The sequence below is a fragment of the Mobula birostris genome, chromosome 8 (assembly GCF_030028105.1).
Source record: "Mobula birostris isolate sMobBir1 chromosome 8, sMobBir1.hap1, whole genome shotgun sequence".
Lineage (NCBI taxonomy): Eukaryota > Metazoa > Chordata > Chondrichthyes > Myliobatiformes > Myliobatidae > Mobula > Mobula birostris.
The window spans coordinates 58,323,194-58,339,035 of NC_092377.1; the positions used below are offsets into that span (position 1 = coordinate 58,323,194).

The 15,842-nt window shown below is 39.8% G+C and overlaps 1 protein-coding gene across 1 annotated transcript in view; it reads right to left on the reverse strand.

The window, feature by feature from the left end:
* LOC140201332 (serine/threonine-protein phosphatase 4 regulatory subunit 3-like) overlaps positions 1-15,356 on the reverse strand; it is an 82,185-nt gene extending 66,829 nt beyond the window's left edge. Inside the window, exons 1-4 of the mRNA XM_072265260.1 lie at positions 14,891-15,356; positions 14,548-14,603; positions 14,146-14,244; positions 2,624-3,247 (exon numbers count right to left, since the gene is read on the reverse strand). Coding sequence (XP_072121361.1) covers positions 2,624-3,247; positions 14,146-14,244; positions 14,548-14,603; positions 14,891-15,032 — 921 coding nt within the window. The 5' untranslated portion in view covers positions 15,033-15,356. The remainder of the gene's footprint in view (positions 1-2,623; positions 3,248-14,145; positions 14,245-14,547; positions 14,604-14,890) is intronic.
* Between the last annotated feature and the right edge of the window lie 486 nt (positions 15,357-15,842).

Below are 15,842 nucleotides of genomic sequence, written 5' to 3' on the forward strand. Positions count from 1 at the left end.
TATTCCATCAGGCCCCAGGGACTTATCCGTCCTAATGTATTTTAACAACTCCAACATCTCCTCTCCCTTAATATCAACATGCTCCAGAATATCAACCTCCCTCATATTGTCCTCACTGTCATCAAGTTCCCTCTCATTGGTGAATATCGAAGAGAAGTATTCATTGAGGACCTCGCTCACTTCCACAGCCTCCAGGCACATCTTCCCACCTTTATCTCTAATCGGTCCTACCTTCAGTCCTGTCATCCCTTTGTTCTTCACATAATTGAAGAATGCCTTGAAGTTTTCCTTTACCCTACTCGCCAAGGCCTTCTCATGCCCCCTTCTTGCTCTCCTCAGCCCCTTCTTAAGCTCCTTTCTTGCTTCCCTATATTCCTCAATAGACCCATCTGATCCTTGCTTCCTAAACCTCATGTATGCTGCCTTCTTCCACCTGACTAGATTTTCCACCTCACTTGTCACCCATGGTTCCTTCACCCTATCATTCTTTATCTTCCTCACCGGGAAAAATTTATCCCTAACATCCTGCAAGTGATCCCTAAACATCGACCACATGTCCTTGGTACGTTTCCCTGAATAAACATCATCTCAATTCACACCCGCAAGTTCTAGCCTTATAGCCTCATAATTTGCCCTTCCCCAATTAAAGATTTTTCTGTCCTCTCTGATTCTATCCTTTTCCATGATAATGTTAAAGGCCAGGAAGCGGTGGTCACTGTCACTGTCCCCCAGCTGCTCACCCACTGAGAGATCTGTCACCTGACCCGAAACTTCATCCTTAACAATGGTCTCCAATATTTCAATCAGGACCTCAGTATCTCTGAAAAACCAAGATTCCCTAAACCTGTTAGCCTTGCCTTTTATTCTGACAGGAACAAACTGTACTCTCAAAGTTCCACTTTTCAAGGGTTCCCATTTACCAAGCACACCTCTGTAGAAAACAACCTGTCCCAATCCACACTTGCCAGATTCTTTCTAATGTCATCAAAATTGGCCTTTCTCCAATTTAAAACATTAACCCAAGGACCAAACACATCCTTTTCCGTAATTGTCTTAAAACTAATGGCAATATGATGACTAAGATCCAAAGTGACTGCCAATGCACACTTCTGTCACCTGCCCCGTCTAATCTCTAATAGGAAAGAATGTATCCTGGCACCTAGGAGGCAACATAGTATCCTATTACTTCGTTCTGGTCCACAGAAGATCCAGTCTATTTACCTTACCAATGAATCTCCTATCACTACAGCTTGTCTCTCTCCCTGCTTCCCTTCTGTCAAAGTGCCAGAGACCTGACCACTGTGGCTTTCCTCTGCTTGGTCATCCCTCTCCCCAACCATATCCAGAGATGTATACCTTATATTTACTTTCATATTCTAATCCAGATACAACTTGCATCAACAGGCAGTTCCTCTGATATTAAGTTCCAAGATTTTCTGACCAACCATCAGAAAAAAAAGGCAACAAATATCAACTCTGTTTCTTTGTTACACAACTAGACAAAAACATTACTTGCCTCCTGTGATTGTGTCCATCACTGTACCCTTCCTGCTGATGTTGCATCCTCTACAACATAGAAAGTGTCTAAATATCAAACAACAGGAATTCGGGGATGCTGGAAATTCAAGCAACACACATCAAAGTTGCTGGTGAACGCAGCAGGCCAGGCAGCATCTCTAGGAAGAGGTACAGTCGATGTTTCAGGCCGAGACCCTTTGTCTAAATATCAGTCATCCATACCTAGCCTTGCACCAATTCCTGCTTGTTCAACCTCACTGACTGACACTGGTTTCCATTTTGCACCAAAATCTGTAAAATATAAAATCAGGACCAAGGCAGTATCTATGCCAAGATAAAGTATGACACCCAGAGAACAGGGCTCTCTCTGCTTCTATATTTGATGGGGTACTTGCAAGTCAAACTTAAAAGTTAGAAGCATTTTTGAGCAAATGCATACTTTTACATCTACCTGCAATCAAATTAAAAAGTTTAAACAGGACAAATATTAACAGCAGCATTAAAAAGACACAACACAACACAGCTGTAATGATGGAGATTTTGGAAAATATTTCAAGCTCCTCTAAGCTTCATGAAAGAAAAAAAATCAAAACTGTACATCTGAAAACAAAAAGGTAGAAATGATAGGTCAATTGTCTGTAAAGAAAAAGAGTTAAAATTATATTCTTCATGATGTAAAGTCGGCATGAAACCCAAATATATCAATTCATATCAATCCAACAATGTGTAACATAAAAGTGTCAACTGCCTAAGTCTCCAATCCATAAGCTGGCTAAATGTTCATTTTTAATATATTCAGATAGTGTTAGTTCTTTTTGGCAAGTTTGCAGTACAAATAGAAACCACATAAAATACTTTCCTAGTTGAAAGAAAACAAATAAAAACTGATTTCAAGTAGAGATCCGCCACCAGTATCTAATATCATACAACAATGATGTAAAGCAATTTCCCATTATATTATATGATTATTACTTCTAATCTGTGAATTTTCCCTGTGCAAGAGGAAACCAACCATATCCTACCGAATCTCAATAAAATTTTTCACAACTAAACCTAAAAACTAAATCAGTATTAGTGAGACAGAAATAATTACCATATAACGTACCTGTAACATGCTAACAATTTCCACTTTGTTGAAGAATATAAATGACGTTAGTGTAGACAGAAAGTTCTCCTCAAATACAGATGGAGTAGGCAAAATTATATCCTGGATATACTGCACACGGTATGTCTGGTGGATTTTTTGCTTTAGTTCAGTGTCTGTGATAGGTATAACCTCTTTAAATTTGGCTGTTTTGGTCAAAAATTCTCGATGTTTCCTAGGATGAGGCAAGGAAGGATCATACTCCAAACACCCAACCACATCCATAATGCACTCATCTGAAAACATCCCCTCAAACAGTGCTGCTTTATTGAGGAACAAAATGCCTCTAATAATTTCATACAAGTGATGTAAACCTTCTGTGTTGTCAAGGTCTTCACAAACTCTGAATAGTTGCAAAAGCTTTTTAATGTAGCCCTCATTCTCTAAAGCTAGTGCTAACTTCTCTCTGCGGATCGGAGAGGAGATAACCGAGGTTACCAAGTCAGCAATCTCTTCCAGCTTGTTTAGTTCACATGGCGGAAGATCAATTGTGTGAGTAGTTTCAGGCATTTCTTCAAATCGCTCCTCTTCAGACTCATCAATAATGTCCTGAGTTATATCAAGTGATGGATCTCGTCCCTGGACCTGGAATGATAAAGGCCTCTAAATTATCTATATATACTATATGCTGGAAAGAATGATCTTAAAGATTAAAAACAAGTGGGTATTTATAATTTGATGGAACTTCGTTATTTTTAGAAAAAAGGAACCACTTCCTGGATTGCACACATAGCTACAGAATATAGTACTGCCAAACCAATATAATTTCAGATGCTTTGGAACAATCAGGTGACAAAAAGTAGCTATTCATGCCTTAAAGAATACAAGTAGATTACCATTCATTTTGTCCATGATAGTTCAGGAATATAAACTTGGTATCACAACTAACGAAGTCAAGAAATTCCTTCTGTAAGACTGCCTGTCCAGGATAATAACATGATCATAACACTTAAAAGAACTAAACAGTATTGACAGGATATAACTGAAAGGATAATAGAATCCAAACCTCTTGTACAAAAAAAATTAAAGAGCAAAAGCATAAGATTCCTTGATGAACCACCACACATTTTTTGACCTTCCTCCGAAGTAAGTAGTGATAAGATCTAGGGCGTTCCATTTCAAACAACTTTAAATATTCAGTTAACACCCATCCCAAACATTCTTTCTTCTCCCCCCTACCACTAGGAAGATACAAAACCCTAAAAAACACATACCACCTGCATGGCACTTTCTTTGTAATTCTAATGCTATTCTGTACTCTGGTGGTTTATTTTGTACTACCTCAATGGAATCAATTGATCTGATGAACAGAATCCAAGACAAGGTTTTCACTGTATCCAAGTATATGTAACAATAATAAACTAATTTACTAATTTAAGAAAAATTATTTTTTCTAGTGTTTGCTTTCACTATGATTTGAGACATGGAATTGAGAAGAACGATTCCCATTTTTACTTATTTTAGGGAAATGGCCATTACTATTCCAATGCACTATCTCACTTCTCAATAACCACCTCAGTTGAACAGATTCATGGGATGCTGGAACTGTGAGGCAACATGTTTATTTACTGCGCCACTGTGCTGGCCAACACTTTATAATAGTTCCATTCCTTTTTCTTTAAAGTACAATTTAGTCATCACTGAAGTGCATTTTGCTTAAAACTGTGATGGTCAAATAACTTGCAGCATAGATGTATTGGGTAGCATGAAAATGAACAAAACAATTCTATATTCCATTTCAAATGTGAGCCTAGGGTTAATTACTGTTTTGATGGAAAAGTATATTCATCTCTTTGAAGTAATAATATTTCACTCACAGCAATCTATAAGCCATTTTTTCCAGTGATGTACTGCAAATAAAACTTTTAACCTAGTGTCACAGTCTCATAAGAAAAATATACTAGAATTGGCAGGCAAACCAGCATAGCACTACTTTGTTATACCCAAACTTCAAACACAAATATGCCTACATGAAGGTATGTGCAATCATATTCTAGTCAAAAATCAACATAGGATATTAAATACAGACTATAATCAGAACAAATTAACTGTGCTTTTTGGAATAATTCCTCAAAATATCCGTGGTATCTCTGTGTCTGACCAACATGTTATTGCATTTGTTACATTGATAGCTGGGAGGGCCATTTTGTTGAAGTGGAAGGATACATCAGCTCCCACTTTGTCATAATGGTTCTCTCAAGTGATGCTTTGTCTTAGTTTGGAGAAAATTAGAAGTCAAACCTTTGAACCTATGCTTGATTTTGAGAAAAGATGGGGTTCATTTGCTTGTTATTATCATGAGTTAATTGATAGATTTCCTCCACGATCTAATTGTAAATTTTTGGTACTTTTTTTTCTTGCTGGTGGTTTGATGTTTATCTTTAGAAGCTTTTTGTATGATGCATGGCTCCAGGGTTGAACACCTAATGGGGTTTCTTCCCCCCCACCCCCCCACTTTTTCTTGCTTAGTAGGGTTTTTTTAAATCACCAAAATTTTTCAATCTTTAAAACAATGTTTTTTTTCTTGAGTCATTGTAAGTGTTGCTTACTTCGATGTACTCATGTTAATTTTGGATAATAATAATAAAAAGGTTTGAAAAGAAAGAACTAATTAAGAAACCCTGTCATAAAAAGAACATCTAATCAAAGAAAACCTGGATGTACAGTTGCAAGAAAAAATTTGTGAACCCTTTGCAAGTACTTGGTTTTCTGCATTAATTACTCATTAATTGTGGTCTAATCTTCACCTAAAACACAATAACAGAATCAGGTTTAATATCACGAACATTTGTTGAATTTGTTAACTGTGCAGCAGCCGTACATGCAATACATGATAAATACAGGAAAAAATGAATTACATTACATATGGATATTAAACAGTTAAATTAAGGTAAGTAGTACAAAACCAGAATTTTAAACAAGTTCCTAAATAGCGATTGTCACACGTACTTGTGTGGTTATTAGACACAACACCATGCTTGGAGGAAACAGATTGTGTGTGCTTGTTCAAATTGCAGCAATTTTTGTCACTGGTAGTTGGCAAGAAATAGCAGTAAGACAATTCAGAACAGTTTTGCTCACTGTCGTTTCAAGCATTCAGGCTTAGAGATGCCAAAAATGGCTAGGAGTGAAACTAAAACAATTTCACTACTTCAAATTAGGAATTATGAAAAATTTGAAGGTATATCACGTTAAAAGTTACAATGAAATTGAAGTTTTGGAGGATGCAATTGTCAAAAGGACGTATGAAGGTAGTCTATTACATGCATAGATTTTTTTCACTTAAAATCCATCAAGAGAACATGGCAGTTTAAACTGGATTAATTCCTCCAATAACTATTGATAACTAATATAGTTTATAGTACTGTAGTAGTATTGAGAGTGTTCTATTTGTTTCTGTTTTTCTTTTAAACACAAATTTATTATTCAGTTAAATCATTTGCATTTTGAAAAACCCTTTTAACTATTTTCATGAAACTTCAGCTAATTGGGCCAAAATATACAGTTTCCGATGTGTCCAAGTTAACTGGAATTGACTGTATTTTCAGGCTTGAACTTTCACGGTGAAAGTGAGAAATCTGCACAAGGGCTTTGGAAGTTACTTTGCCAACAGGGAGTTTCCATTCAATAAAAGGGAAATTGATTGGACCAATATGTGTGATACCGCCCCTTATCGCTATTGTGCAATTAGCATGCCTTATACTTCAGTTCAAGCTGCCCTCTTTTAACAAACACAATCTGCCTAAACTAATAACACACAAGCAATTGTACTTTTCATGTCTTTATTGAACATGTTATTTGATCGTTCACAGTCCAGGCTGGAAAAAGTATGTGAACCTTTGTATTTAATAACTGGTAGAACTTCCTTTAGCAGCAATAACCTCCACCAAATGTTTCCTGCAGCTGCTGATCAGACTTGCACAATGGCAAGGCAGAATTTTTAGACCATTCCTCCATACAAAACTGTTTCAGTTCATCAATATTTCTGAGATGCCTTGCATGCATCCTCTTCAGGTCATACCACAGCATCTAAACACTGACTTGCCCATTCCAAAATATGGTTTCTCCTTTTTAAACTATTCTGTTATTGATTTATTTACTCTTGTGCTTCAGATCATTGCCTTGTTGCAACATCCAACTTATACTTAACTTCAGTAACTGACCGCTACCCTAACATTCTCCTGTAAAATGCTTTGACACAAATTTGAATTGATTGTTTCCTCAACAATTGCAAGCTGTCCAGGCCCTGAGGCAGAAAGCAGCCCCAAACATTATGCTCCTTCCATCATGCTTCACAGTTGGGACAAGATTTTTGTGTTGGTGTGCAGTGCCCTTTTTCCTCTGAACATAGTGGTGTGCAATTCTGCCAAAAAGTTAAACTTCTGTTTCATTTTGTCCACAGAATATTGCATCAGAAGTGTTGTGGAACATCCAGGTGGTCCTTTGCAAACTTCAGACATGCAGCAATGTTTTTTTGTGGAGGGCAGTGGTTTCCTCTGTGGTGTCTTTCCATGAACACCATTCTTGTTGTGTTTTTCTTATAGTGGACACATGAACAGAGACTTTAGAGAGTTCGAGACATTTCTACAGGTCTTTTGCTGTCACCCTTGGGTTCTTTTTCACTTCCTTCAGCATTGCATGTCGTGCTCTTGGTGTGATCTTTGCTGGACACCTACTCCTTGGGAGAGTAGCAACAGGACTAAATTTCCTCCATTTGTAAACGATTTCTCTTCCTGTGGACTGATGAACTCTCAGATCTTTAGAAACCCTTTTGTAGCCTTTTCTAGCATCATGCATCTCTGTAATTCTTCTTCCGGTCTTCTGAAAGTTGTTTTGATCGAGGCATGGAGCGCAAAGATCTTTCTTGAGAAGAGTAGGCTCTGTCAGCAATTTGACTTTGTGAATCTTTTTTTAACAGGGCAAGGCACCTCTATAACCCACACCTCCAATCTCATCTCATTGATTGGAACTCCTGACTCCAAATAACAATTTGCTGAAGGCATTACTCCATTGGCTCATACTTTTTTTGTACCTAGACTGTGATTGTTTAAATGGTGTACTCTATATTGACAAGAAGTACTATAATTGTCTGTGTGTTAAAGACAAATTGTGTTCGTCTATTACTGTGACTTAGAAGATTAGATCACATTTTATGAGTAATTAATGCAGAAAACGAGGTACTTACAAAGAGTTCATACGCTCTTGCAACTATAGATTTACTAGGATAAACAATTTGCAAAACTGGGATATAGTTACAAGAATAACAGAGATGTAGCACAACTTAAATGTCAAAAAAGTTTGAGAAAAGTGTATTATTTCAACTCATCAATGAAACAATAATTAACAAAGATGGAAAATGTGTCTCAAACATAAACTGAGGGTATTATCTGAGCATAACGTTTCATAACTCTGGATACCACATCCTATTATAAATTCTCAGTAAGGATTCCAGCTCGGCAAACTCCTCATCCTGCCTTTGAAGAAGGTTCCATGTCCTCGCTTCTCAACTTCGGAAACTTCTCAACGACAAACAAAATCTCGCAGTTTATGATGGGAATGGTTTTATCATAACACTCTCATGTGAACTGCAGTCCAAGGATATCAATGGCACCTTACTTCACTACTTCAACTACAACCAGAGGAGATAAAGATGGAAACGGAGAGGAAAAAAAAACAAAAAAGGAAGAGAAACAAAATTTTAAGATCTTATTTCATCATTCCCTTTTGAAATGTTTTGAACGGCTTGTCAAGCCTCATATCACAGCCAGCCTCCCCTCATCGCTGGATCCTCTACAGTTTGCTTATCGTCCAAATCACTCTACGGAGGACGCAATATCCACCACACTGCACACAGTTCTCTCTCACTTGGACAACAAAGACATTTGTGCCAGAATCCTGTACATTGATTTCAGTTCAGCGTTCAATACCATCATCCCGCAGAGCCTAGTGGAGAAACTGTCACTGCTTGGCCTTAACACTGCTATGTGTCGCTGGATTCTGTATTTCTTGACAGAGACCAGTCAGTCCATGTTGGCAGGAACATCTGACTCCATCACGCTGAGCACTGGATCCCCACAAGGCTGTGTGCTTAGCCCACTGCTGTTTACACTGCTAACACATGACTGTGCAGCCAGATTCAAGGAGAACCTGATCATTAAATTTGTTGATGATACCACAGTGGTGGGGCTCCTCAGCAAAAATGATGAAACAATGTACAGGGAGGAGGTCAAACACCTAGAGAGCTGGTGGAGTGATAACAACTTGATGCTTAATGTCACCAAAACCAAGGAGATGATCGTTGATTTCAGACAGTCTCAGCCTGAGCACACACCCCTCAGCATCAGCGGCTCCACAGTGGAGAGAGTGGAAAACATCAAGTTCCTTGGGGTGCAGATCTTGGACAATGTCACCTGGTCCAGGAACACCACTGGGATTGTGAAACGGGCCCAGCAGAGATTGCACTTGCTGAGGAAGCTTAAACAAGCATCACTCCCCACTAACATCTTAACTACATTCTACAGAGGCGTGGTTGAGAGTGTGCTGACCTTTAGCATCACAACCTGGTACTCCAGCTGCAGTGCTATCAACAAAAAAACCTTGCAGAGGGTGGTTAAGGGGAGCAGAGAAGGTTATTGGGGTCTCCCTACCTTCTGTCCAATCCCTCTTTCAGAGTTGATGCCTCCAGAAGACACGGTACATCATTAAAGACCCCTCACACCCTCTCCATGAACTGTTTGTTCTTCTGCCATCAAGCAAACGTTACAGGAGCATCAAAACTAAAACCACAAGGCTACTAAACAGCTTCCTCCCACAGGCAGTCAGACTGCTAAATAGCTGCTCTACCTGACTCTGCTTTGGACACTTATAACTTGATTTTAACTGACATGTGGCTGTTGTGTTTTACTATTTATCGATATGTTTATTATTTAGTGTTGCATTTGTTATGTTATGATTGCACTGCTCTTGGGAAACGCTGTCTCATTCTGCCCTGCAGAGCTGATCTACGGTTAGAAGGACAATAAAGTTGTTTTGAATCTTTGAAACCACATCTGAAGAAGTGAAAGGTGAATATAATTGTTTTCCCTTACAGAATTCTATCAATGAATTGGGACGGCCATGTTGTTATAGCAAAAAAAAGACTAATGAAAATAACATTAACAGCATTATAGAGAACAGAAACAGCTCTGACCAAGACATCCATTTGAGCTGGTCCTATTAGACTATGTTTTGCCCAAATCTCTCTCTGCCTTTTCTATCCACTTAACTATCCAAATGTGGTTTAAACATTGTAACTGTACCTATGCCTACAGCTTCCTCTGACCAATCATTTCATATATCCATCACTCTTGCGAAAATGTTGACTGTTCAGTCCCATTTAAATCTTTCCCCTCTCACCTTATATCTATGCTCTCGTTTTAGATTCTCTTATCTGAGAGAAAGGCTGTGACTATCCACCTTACCTATTCTCTTTGATTCTATAAACTCAAAAAAGTCAGCACCTCAATCCCTTACACTCCAGGGTAAAGCTTCAACCTCATCCACTCAAGCCTCTCCTTGTAACTCAAACCCCCCCAGTCCCAGTAACATCTTTGCAAATCTTTTCTGCACCTTTTCCAGCTTAATAAAGTACTTCCTATGGCAAAGGAACCAGAACTGCAAACAGTACTCCAAGTGTGGTCTCACCAATGACTGTGTAGTTGTAATACAGTGTTCCAATTACTGTACTTAATGGTTTAACGGACGAAGATAAATATACCAAACACCTTCTTCACAACCTATCTACCTATGCTGCTTCTTTCAAGGAACTAAGTAACACTTTATTCCATTTCCCACTCTGGCCTCTTACCTCTTCTCATCAGCCTATCACCTCTCCCTGGTGCCCCTTCCTCTTCCCTTTACCACTCTCTCTTCGACTATCAGAATCCTTCTATTCCTTCTTCTCCATCCACCTGACATCACCTTCTACCTTCTCCGTCTACTCCCTCCATCCTTTTATTCTGGCGTCTTCCCCCTTCCTTTCCAGTCTTGATGAAGGGTCACAGCCCAAAATGTTGACTGTGTATTCCTTTCCATAGATGCTGCCTGACCTGCTGAATTCATCCAGCATTTTGTGTTTGTTGCTCTGGATTTCCAGCATCTGCAGATAATCTTAGGTTTGTGATTTGCAGCTCCACCTACCTTCCCTGAACAACCTAACCTTCCCTCCCTCCTCTGACACCAACTCTGTTCCCCCCGATCTCAGCTTTAATCCCTGCCGTATTTTCACTATTCCCTACAACCTTCCCCCTCTCTGAAGCAGAAAGTTCTGTCCTCAGCAAGGACCTTTCCTTCGACCCCCTTCAGCTGCACCTCAGTGAGTTCTGTACCTGCCACGACACTGAGCTCTTCTTCCATCACCTCCGTCTCTGAGCCTACATCTTTAGCAATTATTCCCCATCCCGCACTGATGACGCTTCTCTTTTTGGACACTCTGCTCTGGTTCTCTACCTGCTCTTCAACTGTTCATCTCTAATTGCCAATGAGACATCAACTGGCTCAACTTCAGCATTCCTCTCCTCCTCAACCCTAACCCCTCTGAACACATCATCCTTCACTCTCTAATCCGCACTAATCCCAACCTTACCATCAAACCCGCAATGTACTGCAACCCTCAGACACCTCCACTAACTGACCTCTTAAAAAGGACTCCAGTCCGGATCATCAAGCTGTCTCCCGCACCATCACTAACCTCATAGTCTGAAGATCTCCCATCCATTGTCACCAAACTCATAGATGCCTCACTGATTGTTTCTAGCAGTCAAGGTCCACAAACCTGACTGTCCAGATAGGACCACTGTCTCTGCCTGCTCCTACCCCATTGAACTTCTATCCCCCTTGGTTCAGTTCCTTCCCACCTACATCAGCAACATTTCACATGCTCTCGATCTCACCAATTTTCAGTCCCTTGACCCTGACCACCTCATTTTCACACTTATGTCCATAAACTGCTATCTCCCATCAAGAAGCCCTTAATGTTTGCTGCTTCTTTTTCAACAAAAGAGGCAAACAACTCCCCTGAACCACTACTCTCCTCCGTTTGGTAGAACTAGTCCTCACCCCCAACAATTTCTCCTTTGGCTCCTCTCACTTTCTCCTAACTCAAGGGGTAGCAATGGGCATCCGCATGGCCCCCAGCTAGGCCTGCTTCTTCATTGATTACATGTTCCAAGCATTCTCGGATAACGCTCCCCAACTCTTGACAGCCGCATTGCTGCTACTTCATGCACCCATGCTGACTCCGTCAATTTTAAACAAGGGTGTCACAGTGGCACAGCAGTTAGCGCAACACAATTACAGCTTGGGCAGTTTCAGAGTTGAATTCTGGCACTGCTCTGTAAAACAGTCTCTGTACATACTCCTTCTGTGGAATGCATAGATTTTCCCCAGGTGCTGTAGTTTCCTCCCTCAGTCCAAAGGTCACTGTAAATTGTCTCACAATCAGGGTTGCGGGGCAGTGTGGCCCAAATGACCACAAAGGCCAACTTGTGCTGCAACGATAAATAAATAACTTTGCCTCAACTTTCACCCTGCTCTTAAATTCACTTGGTCCATTTTACGACAACTCTCTCCCCTTTCGTAAAAATGTTATTCCCTTTTCTCAGTTCGTTCATCCCCGCCTCACCTGTTGCCAGGATGTGACTTTCCTTTCCAGAACATCAGAGATATCCTCTTCCTTCAAAGCACGGGCTTTCCCTTCCTCCATTGATGCTGCCCTCATCTGCACGTTCTCCATTTCCAAGACATCCACACTTAATCCATCTTCTTGCCTTCTTAACAGGGATAGAGTTCTTCTTGTCCTCACCTACTATCCCCTGAGTCTCTACACCCAAAGCACCATTCTTTGTAACTTCTGCCATCTTTGGTGGGATCCTAACACCAAATACATAGTTACTTCGCGCCCCCCGCCTCTCCGCTTTTCACAGGGATCAACCCCTCTGTGATTCCCTTGTCCATTCGTCCTGCACCACTCATTTCACATATCCCTGCAAGTGCGAGAAACGCTACACTTGCTAATACACCTCCTCCATCGCCTCAATTCGGAGTTTCAAGGAGTACTTTTAGGTGAGGCAACTTCACTTGCCAATCTGCTGGAATCATCTGTTGTATCCAGTGCTCCAATACAATCTCCTCTACATTGGTGAGACCAGGTATAAATCGGGGGACCACTTTGTCCAGCACCTCCACTCCATCTGCAAAAAGCAGAATTTCCAAGTGGAAATTCCCATTCCGACATGTCAGTTCAGGACCTCCTCTTCTACCAAAATGAGGTCATTCCTAGGGTAGAGGAGCAATACCTCATTTTTGTCTAGATAATCTCTAACCTGATGGCATGAACACTGGTTTCTCCAACTTCCGGTATTCACCCCACCTCTTCAGTATTTTTTTCTTTTCCCCTCCCCTTTTTCTATTCCCTACTTTGGACTCTTACCTCTTAACCTCACCTGCCTATCACCACCCTCTCGTACCCCTCCATCTTCCCTTTCTCCCATGGTCCACTCTCCTCATCAGATTTCTTCTGCTCTAACCTTTTACCTTTTCCATTCATGTATCACTTTCTAGCTTGCCCTCCTTCCCCACACCCCAACATTTTTACCCTGGCATCTTCCTCCTTCATTTCCAGTCCCAATGAAGGGCCCAAAACATTAAATCTTTATCTTTTTGCATAAATGCTACCTGACCTACTGATTCGTCCGGCATTTTGTGTATGCTGCTCTCGATTTCCAGCATCCACAGAATCTCGTGTTTATAAGTAATCCTAGGTCTGTCCATTGTACAACACATTCCAGGGCCTTACCATTTACCGTGCAAGTGATGTTGCTCAATTAATTCACAAAAAGTAAATGTTTTGAAAAGATACTTCAGACAATGAAACATTTTGCTAAAAGTTAACATACAATATGTAGCTTTTAATGATCTGAAAGAAAATTAAGTTTTTTTTTAAAAAAGAAAGATGATTAAGTGAAATAACAAAATCCAAGTCTTTATAAGAATAAATTCAAAACCACTCCATCATTAGGTATTAGTTCATAACTTCTGGAATATTAATTATGCCCACAGAAAAATTATCATATACCACTGTGCCTAATAACCTATAAATAATTGCAGAACTCATCTTAATTGATCTCATGAGGATATAAGCAACATCACTGCAAATCCCTGAAGACTGATTAAAACAGTTGAGATAGAAATACAGTAACTGAAAACTACAGTCAATAATGAAAAAAGTGCAATGATTTTCAAATACTTTAATTTTTTTAATTTGAAGGTCTAGTCAGAATTAGCATACTGAACCTTACATCTTAGTACCCAGCATTAAAGCAATTTTCAATAATGCTGCTTCTGCAAAGGTTAAATGGAAAAAAACACTGATAAAATGCCTTTAATAGATGCAATTTTATACAGTATAGCTATAAAATGGGTTAATTCAGCAGTATATACACTACCTGGCAGATTTTCTCCCAGATTTCATCACATCCAGCTTTTTCTTGAAAACTGAGTGCCAAGTCATAATTGTCTGCTTCAGACCAAACAATCAAAGTATCCTGTTTTACAATAAGATAAAGGTCAGATACAATTGGTCACCTAAAAATTATTTTGTCTGATTGCCACAATCAGAGAGACGCAAATTAGCCACTACTCATTTTAATAAAATTTTTAATAAAAATAATACTTGTGCATGGAACCTTTAACTGCCTGAAGTAAAATTTATCATTTTGTTAGTTCAGGTTACAATAATATCTACACGTGATTTCCAAATTTATTTTCGTACTTTGGCTTTCACCAATTGCACTTTTAATACATTAACAGAAAAGATTTTGTAAATGCCAGAGTGTTTTTGAGTTTACCTGCTGTTTCTGGTAAGCCGTATTGGGATTGATTTTCGATTCCAATAGAAGTGAACCTGTTAAGATGAAATACAAAACGTGAAATCATCTCTCCGCATCTCCTTCACACACACACACTTTTAAAGTAAATATCATTTAAGCCTACCTCCCTCGTCTCCCCTCCCCCGCACGTCATATTCACACTACAAGATTTGGTTCGTAATTTACCCCGGGTCATTCGGATACTCTCAATTACATTCTAACACAAACGGTGTACGTTCAAAAAAGGACAACAGCTACGTTTAACAAGGAGTTTTAACTACAGAAACAATGCCCGGGCAAAGAGCCGGAGCCTTGCTCTTACCGTCGGACTCGGCCCGGACCAACAAGGACATTCCATTCAGCCGATCGACGTAGGTCGAGGACACATGCCCCGTGCCCCGGTCGTCCCATTGCCGGTCTTCGTTCAGCGTGTACACTTTCACGCGTCTCCGAGTATCCGACATGATTCCTTCACCGCTGAGATATTGATCCTTCTTGTTTTCTTTCGGGGGGTCACGGTTCTTTCTCTTTCTCCTCTTGTTTTTCCACCTCCTCTCCCCCCAGTAAAAACCGTCACCGCCGTGATTTTACAGAGGAGCAAAACGCCACTAAACAGTCATGCGACATGTTATTGCAAATGAATAACGAAAGGCGACACAGAAGGAAGGATAAGTGAAAACAGTTTGTGGAAGATGGACAGGCCCTGTCTTCCTCTCTCTCCCTTCATTACTGCACAACATCCGCCATCTTGTAACCCGATCTGGGCGAATCAATCAACGTACGGGGCTTCCTTCACTACAGATCAGGGCGCCGGCTACCAGGCTCAAACATTATGACGTCGTCATACGTAACGAGAAAAGAACCTCATTGTGGTTGCTTATTTAAAGGTACCGCAAGTACCACTTCTCATTTTAAACATATGCATGGTTATATTCTTCCCCTCGAGTGAAATTATTTTCAATTATGCAATAATTTATACAGGAAAAATTACAGATCAATCGTACTTCCTTACAATTTTCATTTTTTAAAAATAAAATCACCTTTTAGACTGCATCAGATTCACTGATTTGGCTACAAGAACCACCAATAAGACACAAAGTAGAATGTTTAAGATTCAGTATTGAGATTAGGGATGAAACTGACTTTAAGATTGCCATCCTTAGTGGTACCAGATACTCGACCTAGTGGTACTAGATCAAGTCAAATCAAGTCACTTTTTATTGTCATTTCAACCATAACTGCTGGTACAGTACACAGTAACAACAAGACAATGT